Below are 18,890 nucleotides of genomic sequence, written 5' to 3'. Positions count from 1 at the left end.
TGGCTTGAGTAACTGGAGTCTACAAATTGGCATGCTCCTGACCTTGCTAAGCATATTCCCAGATCTTTCCAGACCCTGTCAGAACTTAACTACGGGACTTTCCTGGCAGTCCAGTGGTTAGGACTCCGTACTTCCAATGCAGAACTTAACTACACTGAGCCCAATCTCCTCAAGTCCTAGTTTTCAGATAGTTGCTAGGTAGGTATGATTGCTCATGTGCCAATGTACCCAGACCTAGAAAAGAGTAGAGAGAGATGCAAGAGGCTTATCTATGTATAAAGTTCTCAAATTGGGCTGAGAGAGCCATTTTTAGTGGGAACCATCTTTAGTTACCTGACACTATTTCCTTATAAAAATGTCCTTGCACAGAAAAAAACTTTTTTTTTTTTCATCTTTAAGAGTACTTGTTTCCTAGACCTTAGCAATTGACTTACTCTTTCCTTTTCCTACCAAAAGTGATTACACCTGTTGTATTTTGTTGGCTTACTTTTATTATGCTACATAGACAACACAACTTATCAGGAAAGTCCATAGGAACCTCTTCCCCACCACAGCCCATTAATCTGAATGAATGGAAGTCTGTTTAACTGGGTTTGTTTTGGACTCATATCCTAAGGATCTTTGTTACTTCAAACGCCATCACATGTATTTTTAATATACTTTTTTCATACTAAATCTTTGAAATTCAGTATATAATTTACACTTACAGAATATCTCAAATCAGACAAGCCATATATCAACTGCTCAATAGCCACATGTGGCTAGTGGCTACCATATTGGACAGCACAGCGCTAGGACCTCATGAAAAACTTATTCCTATAGCACAGATTTCAGGTCCCATTTTATATGGTAAGATTCTAGGGCTTAAGCTGTAATTACAAACTACTTTGATAAGAGAAATAAGTACTTTTTTTTCAAGGTGCTGGTTTTATGATCTGGGTTAATTTAAAATCATTGTGCACACTACAATTAGTAGAATGATTTCAAAGCTTGAGATTTAACTACAAGTTTATTTTTCTCTTTTTGGCATTAGAGATGTGCTTTAAAAGCGTCGAGATTGGTTTTCTTTAGTAGTTTGTAAATCTGGCTCCAGTGACAGTATCCAAAAGTACATTTTTATAAATATGTAAGCAGAATCATTTGACTACAACATTAGGATAAGCATAGAGCCAATCAGTAAGACACTTGAGATGTGGTATTAGCTTGGATGTGCAAATTTTGATCTATTATTTGTAACTAATTCTGTTACAGCCCCCAGCCATGTTTGTTTATTAATCATCCCTTCAGTGCAGGTGCCCTAAGTCATAGGTGATTTTCACTTTCTGTGTATAGAGGAAGTAAAGGAATGGGGAGCAAAGCCACTCCATTCGCAGGCACAGTGAACAAGACCCACTTCATCAGTGTATAACCTCCTCAGACCCAGTTCTGCCTTAAAAAGAGACAATAGACCAAGTATGCAGGCAGCCACTTTCTAGCTGTGGTGTTTCTGCCATAATCAAAGATTATAACTGTACTGTAGGAACCTGTGAAATGCTCCAAAAAGCATTTTGAAATTGCTGGCCACTGCGTTTAATCCATCCTTCAAAGACATTTGCTAAGTATCTGTGTGGATTAAGATAGAAGAACTGTGCCCATAATTTTTTGTGAATATGATTTTATGTGAAAGTCTAGTTTACTACCATTGAAAATTCAAGAGGATAAAGAAACAACCGTAAAGTAGTGGTATAAAAAGTATTGTTTTATGTAAGGATCTGCACATTTTATACGAAGAAATTAAAAGCTTCTAACAACTTGAAAATGAAATGTGGATTTGTTTTTTTCCATTCAGCCTACCTAGTCTTCGCCCAATGTTGGATGTTAATTATTTGCCACTGACAGACATGAGGATAGCACGGACGTTTTGTTTTACCAATGAAGGACAGGCATTATACCTTGTCTCTCCTACTGAAATTCAGCGGTTAACATACAGCCAAGAGATGTGTGATAATCTACAGGTAGGTCAGGCACATTTATGAATAAACATAGGACACAGTTGTAAAAAGAGAAAAAGTTAGAAAGATGTCTAAAATCTAAAATATTATTGAGCCAGACAATAAATATGCCTGCCCTAGAACATGTTTTGAATATATGTTCATCATTGTGATGCTACCAAGTTCTAGTGTGGTTCCAGATATACACAGAAAAAAATAAGAAAAAACGGGATGTGCAAAGAATGTGATCGTACATATCAATGGTTGTTTTGTGTGTTTTATTGGTTTTTTTGCCTATGGAGAATCCTCTGAAAGATTATGAAAATCTTCCTCCAGGGTGGGGAATATGTATGTACACACAAAAATTCTGCATACAATTCAGGGAGTTAATGAAATTTTTTTAAAGAAATCTTAATTGTGATTAAGAGCCATACAAAATAAATACATATCCTGTAGGTTAGAATTGGGCATTTGTCTTTGATCATAGCGGTAAGCAGAACCTAGAAACAAATATAAAAGCCTATCTAACCTTGGATAAGTAAATGTGGTCACAAAATGTTAAAAGGCATCTTAGGGATTTAATTGGTTTCTCCTCCTTATTTTAGAAATAAGAAAACTAAAACCCATTCATTACAATATAGAGGTTCAGAGTATAAGCTCTGAACTATTTAAGTAGCATTTTGCTCACTTATATAACTTTGGTCATTTTACGTAATCTACTACCTTGAAGCACTGCTGTGAGAATTCAGAAAGAATTCATATAAAGCACTGAGCACAGTGCCTGGAACATAATAAGCTTTAAAAATAAATAATAATAAATGTTATTCAACAAATACTTAGAGTTTTTTATATGCCTGGTACTTGGCTGGGCTCTAGGAACACAATCATAAACAAGATACAAGTCCCTACCTGTTAGTGTGGAGGGAGAGATAAGTAAACAGACAACCACAATACTCTGGAAAATTCTGTTATATGGCTGTGCCGGTGCTGGGGAGACATGTGAGAGGGACACCTGGGTTGATGGAACAAAAGGGAAGGGGTAGTTAGAAAAAGGTTGTGAAGGATGAATAGAAGTTATCCATAGGAATGGATGGCTGGAGATGGAAAAGGTAATAATATTCTTGACAGAGCAGAGGCATGCGACAGCCCCAAGGTTCAGGCAACTTCCAACAAAGTGCTGAGTTGGGAAGTGGAGAGAGTGAAGGGTTGATGCTGGAGAGTTAGTCAAGAACAGAGCTTGGAACACCTTGTAAGCTCCTTAAGGAATCTGGCATTTATCCCCAGGGCAATAGCAAGTCATTGAAAAGGTTTAACAAATTTGTTTATTAAAGCTAATATTCTGGTTGCACTATGGCAATTAGTTTTGTGGAATTAAGACTAAAAGTAGGGAGAAAAATTTGGAGGCTTTTTAAAATAATTAAGGCCAAAAATAATAGTGGTTTGAAATAAGGCAGCCAACAGTGAGGAGAGAGAAAAGTTAGCAGATTCAATGGCTATAAAGTGTAATCAGTCGGATTGGAGGGTTATTAGATGCAGGAGTGAAGGAAAGGAAGGAATTAATAATTATTCCTGTATTTCTGGGTTGGGGAACTAAGTAGATGGTGCAGCCATTTCCAAAGAGAAGGGATTCGGAGGAAAAGCACAGGTCTGGGGAGTAGAGGTGAAAGGGGATGATGATGACAGTCATGCTGCAAGTTCACAGACAAACTGATATTAGGTCAACGGTCTGACTTTGGGTTGAAGTTCCTTCCTCCAAACCAATGGTTCTCAAATTTTGGTCTGCTTTAGAAAGACCAAAGCAAGTTAAAACTTTTTAGGGCAAGTTAAAAGTTAGGAAAAGTTAGAGCAAGTTAAAAATACAGATAACCAGAACACATCTATGCAAATTTTGATTTAGCGCATGTGGAATAAAGCCAGTGCATCTGTGTTTCTAACAAGATATCTCCCCAGTCATTCTAAATTACATCAAATATTAAGAACAATTTTACCTCACCATGCAGTAGCTGCCTACTTTGACTCATTTAAATTATCTTGAGCTACTTCATTATTTTGTACGTGATATAAAAATAAATCCAGCCTTTCTCTACACACCACCTGGTTCCAGAAAGGGAACTAGGACAGGAAAGACGCTATGGTAATTGAAAAAGAATCAGAAGTCTAGATTGGCAGTCACTGATCAAGTGTAAATTAATCCTAGGGTGAATATTAGCTTCCCATGCTTTCTAATTGTAGAAGGAAGAAACGAAGAGGGCAGAAAAGTGAAAATTTTAGGATGTCAGTTCTTGGAGAAGGGAAGGGAAAGGAAGGAGATGGAGAAAGAAAGGCCAGAGAGAACTGGGAGCAAAGCAAAAATCACCAGGAAAATATATGGAGAACAGACTGCCTTTTCATGACATGCTCTAACCTGCCACCATGTTATCTTTTGATCTGTTACTTTACTCTTAGTCTAATGCTGTTTTCTTTTGATCTGATATAGGACATGCTAGGAGATTTGTTTACTCCCATAGAGACACCAGAAGCTCAAAACAGAGGCTTTCTCAAAGGACTGTTTGGTGGAAGTGGACAAACATTTGACAGAGAAGAGCTCTGTGAGTAACAGAAGACCTATTTCTAGACTAGCGTTTTGCTTCTATACCATGAAAACTATTTGTTTACCAAACATGAATAAAATTGGTCGCTTTATATTAGATGCAATTCTAATAGTACATGCAATTCATAGTACATGCAATTCATGCAAAAAATGAGTAAGCTAATAAATGTGTCATTTGCAGGTAGATCATACCTGCAAGGCAGGGTGAAGACATTTGATTACTAAAATCTGAAAAAATGTTTTTGAATCTGCCTGCCTTTACTTCTAGGAAACAGATTATTTATTCAGAATTCAAGGTTTACCAATGGTACAGAATAAATTACTTTAAAAAAAATCTACCTGTGAAACTCTGATGAACAATAATCAAAATGCAGTAGAAAGATACTAGGGAACATTTTCAGAGATAAATTAAGAATACATTTTCCAGAATATCTCACCCACCATTTGGTCTTACAGATCAAAACTCCTTTTTTCTTGAATTTTTAACTATGCAAAAGATCTAGGTACCTCCATACAATGGAATAGTATTCAGCCATAAAAGGGAATGATATTTGATACATACTACAACATGGATGAATCTTGAAAACATCATGCTAAATTAAAGAAGGAAGACAAAAATGGCCACATATTGTATGATTCCTTTTATACAAAATGTTCTGAATAGACAAATCCATAGAGACAGAAAGTAAATTAATAGTTGCCAGGGACTGAGGCAAGGAGGGACTAGAAAGGGACTGAGTTTTCTTTTTGGGGTGATGAAAATGTTCTAAAATTAGACAGTGGTGATAGTTGCACAAATCTGTGAATATGCTAAAAAACCACTGAATTGTACACTTAAGAAGGGTGAGTTTTGGGAATCCCCTGGCAGTCCAGTGGTTAGGATTTGGAGCTTTCACTGCTGTGGCCAGGAGTTCGATCGCTGTTCTGGAAACCAAGATCCCGCAAGCTGCGCAGCATGGCCAAAAATTTTAAAAAAAAAGGGGTGGTGGTGAATTTTATGATATGTGAATTTTATCTCAATAAGCCTCTTATTTTTTAAAAAACTGATCTAGATTCTATTCCTAATGTTATATCCTTGGGAATTCTCACTACATTTTTACTAAGATAGCTGTTTTTCAATATTTAAAAGTTACTTCATTAAAATTAAGTGAAAATGCGCTTTGTAAATGATGGGGAAATTTTTAGTCTTTTATAAAGTAATAAAGTTCCTACAAATGTTTATTAATGCCCATCATGCATACACCCCATTCTCTAGTATTTACATACACACACATAGAGATTTTTGAAAAAACGACAACTGCGGCCTAAAAGACTGACAGCAAGATGAATACAGAAGATTGGAATGCCAACTTGGGCAGAAATTTAAATAAATGATCAGGCCTGAGATTGGAACAGACACTAATATGGGTTAAATATGAGGTCACAATAAAATTGTGAGCATCCCAATTCAGCAATGTCAAGAAATGCAATTGGGCTTCCCTGGTGGCGCAGTGGTTGAGAGTCCGCCTGCCGGTGCAGGGGACACGGGTTCGTGCCCCGGTCCGGGGGGATCCCACATGCCACGGAGTGGCTGGGCCCGTGAGCCATGGCCGCTGGGCCTGTGCGTCCAGAGCCTGTGCTCCGCAAGGGGAGAGGCCACAGCAGTGGGAGGCCCGTGTACCGCAAAAAAAAAAAGAAAAGAAATGCAATTATGCCGTATTGTATGGAACACCCCCCCACACACACACACAATAAGGCATATGGTACCAATATCTCTCTCAGTCTCTTTCGTGGGCATTTTTCTTCGGTAAATGCTAATATCTGCAAATACAGATCTATGATAGGAACAAATATGTCTCTTTATGAGAATTACGACAGTAGAATTCAATGTAAGTACTTTGGTGATAAACTTGACTATAACTACTTGAATTACTGACAGAATGTTTTAAATTGCTATGGCTTGAACTCCCAGTTGGGGAAGCTTCAGCAGGAAAAGCATCACGCAGCCTCGCACAGCACATTCCTGGACCAGGTGGTATAGAAGGGATGAAAGGTGCTGCCGGAGGGGTGATGGGAGAGCTGACTCGTGCACGGATCGCACTTGATGAGAGAGGACAGAGGCTAGGAGAGCTGGAAGAGAAAACTGCAGGCATGATGACCAGTGCAGAAGCATTTTCCAAACATGCACATGAGGTAAACTGCCTAAGTAAATAAAGGCATCTTCATACAGTAATAACTTTAAACATTTAGGTCCTGCAAAAGAAAGCCTAAACAGAGATGTCACTGAAAGTAATCCTGTGTGAGAGCCAAGGTAACTGGGATCTCATTATAAGTATTATAACTCCCCTCATATTGGGGAGAAAAAAATTCTTTTTAATACTGTATTGATACTTCTTTACCTTAGAGGATGACGTAAAAGAAAACTATCCACTGGTTCTGGTACACTGGGTCTATATTGTGCATCAGCTGCTAAAAAGGTACTTAGGTTGATTACATGATCTCCCTCAACAAGGTGTGAGGGGGCAGTAGAGGCTGGGATCCACACACCCCTTTTTGTCTCAATCATTAAAAATCATTTCCTGTCAGGCAAATCTTTAGAGCTTGATTGGTTTTTTAAAAAGTCTTTCTATATGCACTTTATTTCAAAAAATAAAGGAAGTCTTATAAGTTTTGAGATTTTGATATGCATGATTAGCTCAATATGAGCTTGCTTTGATTAGCACTTTTAAATAATTTTTTAACATCTTATGGTGACTATTTTTTCTTTGCAGTTAATGCTGAAATATAAGGATAAGAAATGGTACCAATTCTAAACTTCTAAAGAAGCTATGACTGCTTTGAGAAACCATTATTCAGGGAAACCAAATTTATTCCCGGCATCACTATTCAACTGCTAGAAGACAGTTTCTTCCACAAAATGTTCCATTACAGTCCATCTGAAGTTATCATAAGGGAGACTTATCGGAGACACTGTACAACCCAAAGGCTGGAACCCTGGTTAAAACCCCAAGATATGGCTGAATTTGCCTCTTCCCACGTGGAATGGAGCTATCATCTTGGCATGTCGTTTGCTAAGGATTTACATTTAGGAACTACGGGGAGTCCTGATTTGAAAAAATCCTGTACAAACAAAAACCATTAATGCACTTAATGAAAAAAATTTTTGCATGATAAATTAACATCTTAAGAGGAAAAGAAAAAAAAAGCATGTTGTGACAGAAGAAAAAAAGATTTATGGTAAACTATTTTTATAAATTGGACCACACCTGACAATTTAAAAAAATCTGTGTTAGAAGATATCAGTGCATTTCAAGTACATTTGCAATACCCAACTGAAAAAACAAACAAAACCAGACTTTTCTTTTCATCTATAACTTTCATTATACTAGGACATTATTGAATTCTTATGGCAAGAGTCTGATTAACATTCTTCTCTCTCCATAATATTTTACATTATTCACAGTTTTTGGTCATAATCAAATATTGCCAGTACAGTAAATTATTCCTAACACAATTATATCCATTTCTATCACCTTCAGAACAAGTTGCTATTTTTAGTCACAAACCGTGCAGGGTTGGGTCACCTCGAAGCATTTTTTCAGCCTGGCTTATACTCTGCAGGGGAGTTGACAATAGGTTTGGGGAAACTAGACTTACAGGAACAATGTAGTTAGCTTTGAGAACTGATTTCACTCACTCTGGTTTCAGGTTCTAAAGTGATATATTTTTAATGCTCCATTTGTATCCTTGTCTGCCAATTACACAGTATATTACTGTTCAATCCCAGTGGGGTCTTCAATTCAAAGGTGCTCTTGCAGCCTGACACTCACAGACCAAACTGGTCATTCTCTTTAGTCTGATTCAGTAAAACCTCAGTTAATGTTTTAGGAAAGGGATTCTGACATTTCTGATTAACAAGGGCTTTCATTAGAAATTACTTTTTGGTTCAATACTTACTATTGAAAATTGTTATGAAGTGGTGGTGTTTTTGCTATCTTGGCTTTAGTCACCATTATGAACAACAGAAATTTTATCACTCAACAGGCTAAATAACATGAGCCATAGGATTATGTCAACAGATACCAAATACCTATTCCTTATTAAAAGCTCTTTTAAAAATGGAATGAAGAGGCTGCCCTGGTGGCGCAGTGGTTGAGAATCTGCCTGCTAATGCAGGGGACACGGGTTCGAGCCCTGGTCTGGGAAGATCCCACATGCCGTGGAGCAACTAGGCCCATGAGCCACAACTGCTGAGCCTGTGCGTCTGGAGCCTGTGCTCCGCAACAAGAGAGGCCACAATAGTGAGAGGCCCGCATACCGCGATGAGGAGTGGCCCCCGCTTGCCACAACTAGAGAAAGCCCTGGCACAGAAACGAAGACCTAACACAGCAAAAATAAATAAATTAATAAACTCCTACCCCCAACATCTAAAAAAAAAAAAAGGAATAAAGAATATCCTTAACATGATAAAAGATTATCTATTATAACTCAACAGAGAGCTAGTAGAGGCAAACAAAATAAAGATGTCTGCTACCATCATTTAATATGATTCTGGAAGTCAAAAATCTTAGGAAATGAACATATGCAGATTCTGGGACCCATCCTATAATATGTATGTTGTTCTTTCAAAAAGAATCTTTTTAAAGAAAATTAATGGGTTCGGCTCATTGAATTTTGATTAATCAAGGTCTTATCAGACTCACATTGTGTTTCTTAAGAATTCACCATTTTCCTGAAGTCCAGGCTATTTGAGTAGCCAAAAATAGTATTTCTGCTTGTTTTTTTAGTTTTTAAATTTTTAGTGAATTTGTTTAAAGTGGCACTTCTTTCAAATGTTCTCAGTTATTTTGAGAAGAACAAATTAATCTTTGAGAAGAGTAATCTTTGAAAAGAGATGGGGGAAAGAGTCAGAAAATGTATACCAGGATAGCATTTCTCAGAGTCCTTGAATTCTCCTGATTTCTCAAAAAAGCCTCTCTAGGAATCTCTCCAGACTCCTGTGAACAGCCTTAGGGTAACAGAACCTGACTTTGAAATACAAACATGATACATAAAATTATATATATATATATATATATATATATATATATATATATATATATATATATATATATATATATATATACTGAAGAAACTTGAGACCAGGATTTGGAAAACACTGGTAGGCAAATTGCACTGCACTATTTGTACCATCAGTTTCAAGGACCCAGTTTTCTGATTTTCTGAACAAATACTTTATCATTTCTATACTTAAAAAAAACCTAAGAGTAAAATATTGGTTTATTTTAGAAGCAATGAAATAAAGCCCAAAGTGGCATTAAATTCAATGACTATCTCTAAAGCCCCAATAGGATGTGACTTAACTTGTTCTATATCAGGGTTTCTCAACAATGGCACTGTTAACAGGAAATTCTTTGTTATGTGGCACTGTCCTTTGCACTGCAGATGTCTAGCAGCACCCCAGGCCTCTCTCCACTAGATGCCAGTAGCGACCCCAACTCCCACCCGCCCCAAAATGACAATCAAAAATGTCTCCAGCCATTGACAAAATTACCCCCAGTTGAGAGCCACTGTTCTACATCATTTGGAGACAGATTAAGTGTGAATATGTAATATGTCTTGTATAAAATTAAACATCGTTAGTACACAGTAACAAATTATTATACCCAAAATTACATGTGTGGTTCATATGCAGTAAAATGCTATTTTGGGGAAAGCTTACATGAATCACTGAAAGATAACAATTACAGAATATTTTAAAGCATACAGAAAAAATACCAGAAAGGACAAAATAGCATTTCACAGAAGTGCTTAAAACTGGCTTTAATGAATAGATCAAAAGTTTATAATTGGCAGGTCAATTGGAAGTAAGGTGCTTCTGAAATGCTTGAAAAGAATAGGTTCTTTTCATCTTTCAATATTGTTTTTATAAACCCTTTCTTAATGTAAGGGTAACTTCATCCCACAAACTCCTGATTAGTGGAATACAAATTAATGAGGTTTTACTGTATCAAAATTATTTTTCTAATTCAGAGACAGCAATAACAAGAATCTAATACGGACGTGATTTTTCTCTTTGAACATTTCTGTTCTGTTGCACTGACCTTAGCATGCGCGTGCGCGCGTGCGCGCGCACACACACACACACACACACACACACACACACACACACACACCACCATCTTACCATCATCATCATCTTTAGAAAACGACTACTGTTGATCCATGTAATACATCTCTCTTCTCTACTATTTAAATGTCTTGCCTCTATCTTGGAACATAAGAAAAATACTCCTAGTAACTTGAACAATGATAGAGAAAATGACTCTGAGCCTTAGTTGTCATCAAAATTACATTTTGTCTGCTTAAGGTGACATCAGAAGATAAGGCTTGCAAACCACAGTCTCTCTACAAGTTGACCATATCTCATTATGATTCCCTGAAGAGATAACTCCTTCTTAGTGTCCCAGGAGAAAATGGGCCTTTAGCATTATAATTCATCATGGAGCTAGAAGTATTTTTTTTCCTGGTTCTAATATGCGAGCAATAATCCCTACCAAGAAATCATCCATTAACCTTGGAGTTTGGAGGGATGGATGATTGATTTATCATTTATTTTAATCCACTGCAAAAGCAGTACTGCCAGCTCTGCTTTCTACACTTCATTGAGACCCAGACTTAGTGCCCGTCATCATCATGGCCATTATCTGACTAACTTTGGAAGGATGGTGACAGAACTGAGTGAGATGTTTTCTGATAATTCAGTCATAAAGATAATGTTTCAAATCTTTCATATAGCATTTGAATGATTCTCCAGTTAATAAATCAGAATCCAGGTCTCTAGTACTCAAAGATCTTAAGGGACTGTAAAGGAAAAAGTTTACTGTTGGAGTCCTTTTTTAAAATGTGAACCATGTGTCTGTTATCTGCATTAAGGGATCACCATGGCTTTGAGGAAGGAAAAGGAAAATAAAGATTATGCCCAAGGTTGGTTGAAGAAGATTAAGATTAGCTCTTTGAGATACTTGGTTTTAAAATGTTTGGCAGAAGGGAAAAATGAAGCATATTTAGAAGAGTAAGCTAAAAGCCCTCTCATTGGGACAACCCAGGAGTATCTGTGTGATTATAGCCCGTGTCCATGGGAAGGCATTGTTAACTTGACCACTTTTGTTCTGAGAGGGCAATGTCAAGAGTCAGATGTTTCTGCGAGGCCTGCCCTTTGCATCAGGAGAAAAGTGGTAGCCTTTGCAGCTTCTTCACCTATGTCTTCTGTAGCCCCAACCCCACTTGTGACGTTACTATTTCACAGACACACTGCTCCAGGGGCCAGAAATACTTGCCAGTAAGTCATGTATTTGGATTGCACCGTTCCAGGGAGCATGGCTGTAGAAGTTTATTGTGTATATGTGCAGACAACATAGCCCTGAAAGGACAAAATTCAAAATAGGAAAGGTCTGACTTAGGAAAGAAGAGGAAGTGCAATTTGGTACAAGCGGGCTGGGGTAAAAAGGGACATGGGAGCCAGAGTGAAGCATAAGAAGCTTTGATGAGGAACCGAGGCACAGTTGGTCTATTTATACATTTATGTAGGGAAGTGATTCTCAACTTTGGCTGTGCATAAGCATCACCTAAGGCGCTTCTAAAATTCCCAGTTACACCAAAATCTTTCAGAGTGGGTACCAAACATCAGTGTTTTTGAAAGCCTCCAAGATAGTTCCAATGTCCAGCCAAGGTTGATAACTATTACTAAGGAAGACACATTTGTCTACCCTGACTGGCGTCTCAGCCCCACTTCTGAGGGGTCAAGGAAAACAAGATATTGGAGATACTGGCCAGATTGATATTTATTCTGTGTCGCAACCCAAAACAAATGTTCTGTAAAAATTTCTGACCAGGCAGTGCCCCATTAATTCTTAACATCTCTGTCTTTGTGATTTTCTCCTATATGACTGGCCACTAATTATTCCAATTCAAACATCTAGGTTTCGATTGCCTTATACATGTGACATCACCAGACACCAAAGATATCATAAGAAATTTAATACCATGCAACGTGAAGTGGAAAACTAATTCTCAATAGTGGGATAGTAGAAATTCTCAAAACAATCATTTACCAAATCAGGTCCAAATTTATTACTCATTCTTCATTTGGAGGAGACATGGGTACCAGGTACCTGGTTCTGCCACAGCTATATTTTATTGGATTTGATCTTAGCAAGAAGGGAGAGCAACTCTCCCTTTTTGATTTTTGTCTTTGCTCTCAGGGCAAAGGAGTTTGGATTTATTTTCTTAGTTACTGGACATGTGTTTAAAGGGAGAAGAATGCCTGCAGCTGACTATGTGGCCTCCAGTGCCCTGAAAGAGTGATTTCACCTTCAAAAACGGGAGAGTCCGCCTATCCAACGCAATACTAGTCAATGAGAAAACAGAAGAGTTCTCTCCTCTCACACTGCTCCCCTCTGGTATTGGCCCATCCTTCTCAACTGCAAAGCCAGAAAATAAACTAGGTGGTAGTTATGGACAAGTGTGCACAGGATCAAAATCTCTAATAACCTATAATTTTTAGTACTTAATTATGTGATGTTTTATTCTAGGAAATAAGAAACAGATGACATCATTGATGTATCTTTCTTTCATCTTAAGAATTTTTGCATCTTTTCAGAAAATGACAAATTACTATTTTTCTGTTGCACTCAGCAATTGTGACTATACTTAAAATTCTTGTAGTCTGTAGAGATATCAATAAAATTGTATATGTTTGTACATAGATGCTCTCTTATGTTATGTCATACACCACTAATGATTGTTGCCAAGATTAAATGTGGACAGAGGTAAGACCCTCATTTGCAACAGTGTGAACTATGGTTTTGCAAACTAAAATTGTTTTAAAAAGGGGAGGTGGGTGGGGGAGCGATGTAAAGCATATGTATTGGAACTAAAATAGACAAAGGGGTAAAAAAAAAAAAACTGAACACAAGTTCCCCAAACTGAAAGATTTTACTAGTTTATTAATCTAAAATGGTAGAAATAAATAAGATGTACTTACAAATTCAACATTCATACCTACTTCCTCACTTTTTTAAAGTTCAGACTTTAATCCAATGCAGGCAAAAAAAATAAGCTATTATGGGCTTACACCACCACCTACTGGTTATTATGAACATACATTAACCAGCACCTCCAAAAGTCCCCCAGAAAGCCTGCACTCTTCTGCTCCTCTGGCTTTCAGCTGCATGGTTAATTCCTCTTCATGCACTTTCTTTATATTTACCTCCACTGTGGCCTTGGCCAACTACTCTTACTCTTCCAAATGCTGTCTAAGTATTTCAGAAAAAATTTCCCACCACCACCAAATTTCCCTCCTAGTTTCGGTCTATATAAAAATGGGAAAAAAACCGAACCAACCCTAGGCTAAAGAATGTTTTCTGATTTAAAGTTAAAACTATTAAGATAGACTCTTTAAAAATCCAAATACCCAGTCTCCCCTTCGCAATTTTCTCAAAAGGATCCATTTACTTCCTCACCCTCTTTGAATTACAATCACTCAGGCTTCACGTAGCTGTAATTCAGTGTTTAAAATACTGATTTGACATTTTTCCTTCCTTCTCTCCCTCCCTCTTTTCTTTGTCCATTCATTCAGTCCAAAAGTCAACCAACCTGAGCAAGTTCTGACCACAGCCCCACGTAGGGACTGCACTGGAGCAGGGTGAGAGGGACAGCCCACAGGAGGACAGAGCTGGAGCGAAGGGCAGGGTCAGCCCTCAGGTGGTCAGTAGCGGTGCCTGTGTGAGGGAGGCGGTGGAACAGGGCAGAAGCCAGCCCAGCAGGTCAGGAGATTAGGGACTGAGCAATTGGGTGAATACACTGAGGAGGCAAGAGGCAGGTTTCTCACTGATGGAGAAGAACAAGTAAAAGGGAAAGTGAGAATAACCTCTGTAGCACTGGACTAGAATTTGAACTGTCAGTATGAGTTTTATATATACACATATACACACATATATATGATGTAACTAAGTGTGTGCGTGTGTTGTACACATGCATATCCTAAGTCCGAACACCGAGAGGACTGGGAACACCACCTGAGGAAAAAGGAACATACCTAGTGCCTAGATTTTTATTTCTAAACACTATTCTCTGTTAAAAGGAACTGGGGCTCCTTGAAGAAATAGCTGATTTCAAGGGTGAAGCATGTTTTTGTGCCAGAAAATATTCAAAGAATCATGGGGATGTGTCAAAAGGACACAGAAGTCAGCTTGAAAAGGAATATACAGGCCAAATCAGGGATAATTTGTATCAAAAAGTAATGATAGGAATTGAATAAAATAGGAACTCATGAGTCCACATTGACATTAATTGATTAATTAGGAAAAGAGAAAGCTCTTCTTTACTGCAGAATGTCAATAAATGTGGATGGAATTTTCAGATTTCTCTTTGGCAACCACTGTAGTGATAATATGGACAACAGATACCAGTGGATGCTAAAACTAGCGAGTTAACGTGGGATAGAGGAATAGGATATTTACATTGTCTCAAAGTATCTTCACAAAAAGTACTTACTAATCATCATACACACACACACACACACACACACACACACACACACACACAATATATGTAAATAATTTTACACTGGAGAAACCCGGCAGACAATATTTAATCAGGTGATCAATGTTACCATCACCAGTAGGGGAACAATCATGTGCCATCTGACAGCATGTAATGAAAAGAACACAGCATCACCTCTGTGATAATTCTGACAAAAATGAACAATATGGAAATATTGGATAAAACCAAACTGAGAGACATTCTATAAAATGACTACCTTGTATTCCAACTTTTCAAGGTCACGAAAGTAGAGGAAAGATGGATGTTCCAGATTTAAGGAGACGTGACAAGTGGATGCAACACATGATCTGGAATTGGACCGATTTGCTATATAAGACATAATTGGCCCAAATCACAAAACTTAAGTGTGGTTTCCCACTTAAGTGGGAATGTTTGTGCTATTCTTGAAACTTTTATTTAGGTTTGAAATTATTTCAATATAAAATTATAAAAATAAAAAATACTAAATAAATAAAAATTAAAAAATACTTTCAATTTTGTTGATTTACTTGCATTTCAAAAACATTGTCTTCTACCTTTCACAGCAAATGAACAGCTGCTTTATGGATTAAAGAGTAGTTCTGAGCTGGTTTGGGAATCCAAACATTATTTAAAATTTTTCTTTCAAAAATGTGTTTTAATTACACATGTAATACATGAATACATATTTGTAGTGACACCAAATAATAAATTTAGACAAGATAAAAGTGCAATTTCCCTTGGTCACCTCCTTATCTGTACTAGTTATTGGTTTGTTTCCTTCCAAACATTCTTCCCTGCTGCAACTTGCTTATTCAAATACTGTGTCTGAGATACCTTTCCAGGTCAGTACTTCAAACATCAATCATTCTTTTTAACTTACTTATATTATTGCATGGTGTCAATAAAGCATACTTTGTTACTATTACTCTACTAGTAAACATTTAGATATTTCCCAATCCCTCAATATTACAAACAAGACTGCAGTGGACATTGTTGCACATGCATTTAGCATATCTGCAAGTGTTTCTCCAGGGAAGATACTGTGGAATTCAGTCAAAGGGTGTGCTGGTTTAAACCTCTTAAATAGATGTTGCCAATTAAACTATTCTTCACCAGTATATGAGAACTACTGTTGCCCTACATCTTTGCTCACTCTCAATATTAATTTTTTCTCAATCTGAAAGGTGAAAATGGCATCTTGTTTTTATTATTCCTGATTAGTGAAATTGAACACCTTTTTATGTTTACGTTCTTACCCCCTCTTTTGTGACTTGTCTGTTTGTAATTTTTTATTATGTTCTCTTAATAGTTCCGTTGTGGTAATCCTACAGAAGTAGACTAGACACCCTACCCAAAATTTGGTTTGGATATTAAGACTAATGACACATACACACACCCTAGGAGGACACAAAAAAGATTTACTATTGACATAAAGAGGCTTTCTGGGGAGAGGAGGGTAGCACTCAAAATGGTCTAAAATGGCTTGAGAGCACAGGTAAAGAGACTGGTTCAGGGTTTTTATTGTGGTTGGGAGTGGGACCAGAGTTTGCAGAGAGAGGCTGCACTGGAAAGAGGGGAGCACTCAGGCTTTCTTCTCAGTTCACCCAGACATGGGGCTGGAGGGGAAAAGAGGGGGTGAGGCTTGAAACTTGTCAGCAAACATCAAGAGATGGAGTCAGACTCTTTACCACAGGTTATCTATTATTGATTTTTAGTATAACTCTGGAAATTAGTGTAGTTACTTTTTATAACTGCTTTTTCCTTATTTTTGAGTCTTCCTAAAGATGATTGGTTTCTGGGTTTAGAGGAAGGCTTACATGAACTCGGTGTAAAGGAAGAAGGGTCCTGGTCCTTGTGCTTCACTCTGAGTCCTCTGTGATTCCCTCTATAACAGTGGCAGGTCTGTTCGAGACACTTGAGCACCTTTCACTGATTTGTGCTAAAGTACACTTAGTGAATGTGTGCCTTGCTCTCTTGTTTGGGGCAGGGCCCTGTGGTCTCACTTGCTAACTCAGACTCATCTAGGCTATGGAGCCCTCTGGGGTTATCTATGCCCTTCTCCTGGATTAGGCTGTTCAGTATCTTGATGTCATCACTTTTTCATACTGAGGATTTTTTTCTTTTAATGTAGTCAAATTTTATCATCTTTTAGCTTTATGATTTTTGAACTTTGTTTTAAAGGCCTTTACATCTATAAAATAATAAACTCTCATATCTCCTTTACTTTCAAAGTTTTATTTTTTATATTTAAGCCTTTAATCCATCTGGAGTCTCCATACTTTTACAAATGGAAAACATATCATTACACCCCTATTTTTAAATGACTTATCCTTTCACCTCTAATTTGAAGTGCCATTTAAATCATTTCCCATATACACCTAAGTCTGTTTTCTAAATTTTTAGTCTGCCCAAGTAATCTATTTGTCTATTTCTAGGTCCTTATCAAATAGTTAAATTACTACAATCTTTATAATATGTCCTAATATTGATCTTTTTTAGTTTAATAGGTATTGAGTTTTTTTCTCTAGGTGAATTTTAGTATATAATCTATCTCAAAAAAAAAAATTCCTGTTGAGACTTTGATTGGAATTACAGTAAATTTGGAGGTTAATAAATAACAAAGATTTTTGCTGAAATCGCTTCCCCTAGGATATCTTCATCCTCTTTGTCACAACCATTTCCCTCATTTATGTTGATAATTTTGCCTTCTAGGTTTTTCAAGTTGCATATCTAGAGTATCTAGAATGGCATCAGTGTCAATACTTCCACAGTCAACTACTTCTTATATAACTCTACATCCAATTTGAAGTTCACTTTATACTGCTGTCATTTTTCATTTCATTTCCTTTTTCATTTCATGGTGCACCTGCATCTTAATTAGCCAATTTCCTCTTCTGGTTAACCATTTTTATAAAATGTCACATGGATTTAACACTGGGAGACCAGGAGTCAACACTGCTACGTGCTTTATTGTCTGTATGTAAAGTAAATGACAGATGTACAGTGACCAGTCATTGACAGACTTTGAAAGAAATGACGCAATTGGTAACTCACCATGTGTATTAGTTTCCTATTACTGCTATAACAAATGACTACAAACTTACTGGCTTAAAACAACACAAATTTAGGGGTGACATCACCAAGATGGTGACATAGGTCATTCCCAACTTCACTCCTCCTCACAAGAACAACTAACAACTATTCATGGACAAGACACCACTGAGAAAATCCTAGAATGCGGGGTGAGACTGAAGCATCCCCTGTACCACAGAGACTGAGACAGACCATGTTAGAAGGATGAGAGGAGCTGCTACATGCTGACCATACTGCCTCTCCCCCAGGCCAGCACAGCATGGGTCTCCCCTGAACTTACAGTTCTTCCAGTGGGAAAAGAGATCCCAGTGGACATCCAGCTCTTCCAGTGTTTTGGGTCCCTTCTTAGGAGTCCCACTGGGGTCTTGCCTTATGGGGATAACAAGGGAATCTGCAGGGCTTGACCTCTGAGAATCAGATCCTGATGAAGAAGGGGTGAGAGGCCTGCAACAACCAGCACTCAGATCTTGCAGACCCAGGTCCTACTTACAACACCCAGGTGGTAGTCCCAACTAGTGGCTTTGCTCATCAGCATAGCCAAGACAGTGGTGCAGTCTGACCAGGGAACTCAGCAAGGTGCAGGTCTGCCTGACTTGGGACCTCAAACAAATACCCCTACCCACCCTGGAGCCTGGTCTGCCTCCCCTCACCCTCCACTCTCCCCATCCAGG

At 37.7% G+C, this 18,890-nt stretch overlaps 2 protein-coding genes across 6 annotated transcripts in view; both read left to right on the top strand.

The window, feature by feature from the left end:
* STXBP5L (syntaxin binding protein 5L) overlaps positions 1–8,979 on the top strand; it is a 361,807-nt gene extending 352,828 nt beyond the window's left edge. For all 5 annotated transcript variants that reach the window (XM_033403324.2, XM_033403323.2, XM_004278542.4 and 2 more), the window contains 4 exons: positions 1,829–1,994; positions 4,447–4,558; positions 6,512–6,732; positions 7,311–8,979. In XM_033403324.2, coding sequence (XP_033259215.1) covers positions 1,829–1,994; positions 4,447–4,558; positions 6,512–6,732; positions 7,311–7,352 — 541 coding nt within the window. In that variant the 3' untranslated portion in view covers positions 7,353–8,979. The remainder of the gene's footprint in view (positions 1–1,828; positions 1,995–4,446; positions 4,559–6,511; positions 6,733–7,310) is intronic.
* Positions 1–18,890, top strand: part of SLC15A2 (solute carrier family 15 member 2) — a 779,020-nt gene that overhangs the window by 321,446 nt on the left and 438,684 nt on the right. The window lies entirely within an intron of this gene.

Source organism: Orcinus orca, chromosome 5 (assembly GCF_937001465.1).
Source record: "Orcinus orca chromosome 5, mOrcOrc1.1, whole genome shotgun sequence".
Lineage (NCBI taxonomy): Eukaryota > Metazoa > Chordata > Mammalia > Artiodactyla > Delphinidae > Orcinus > Orcinus orca.
This window is presented reverse-complemented; position numbering and strand designations above follow the sequence as displayed.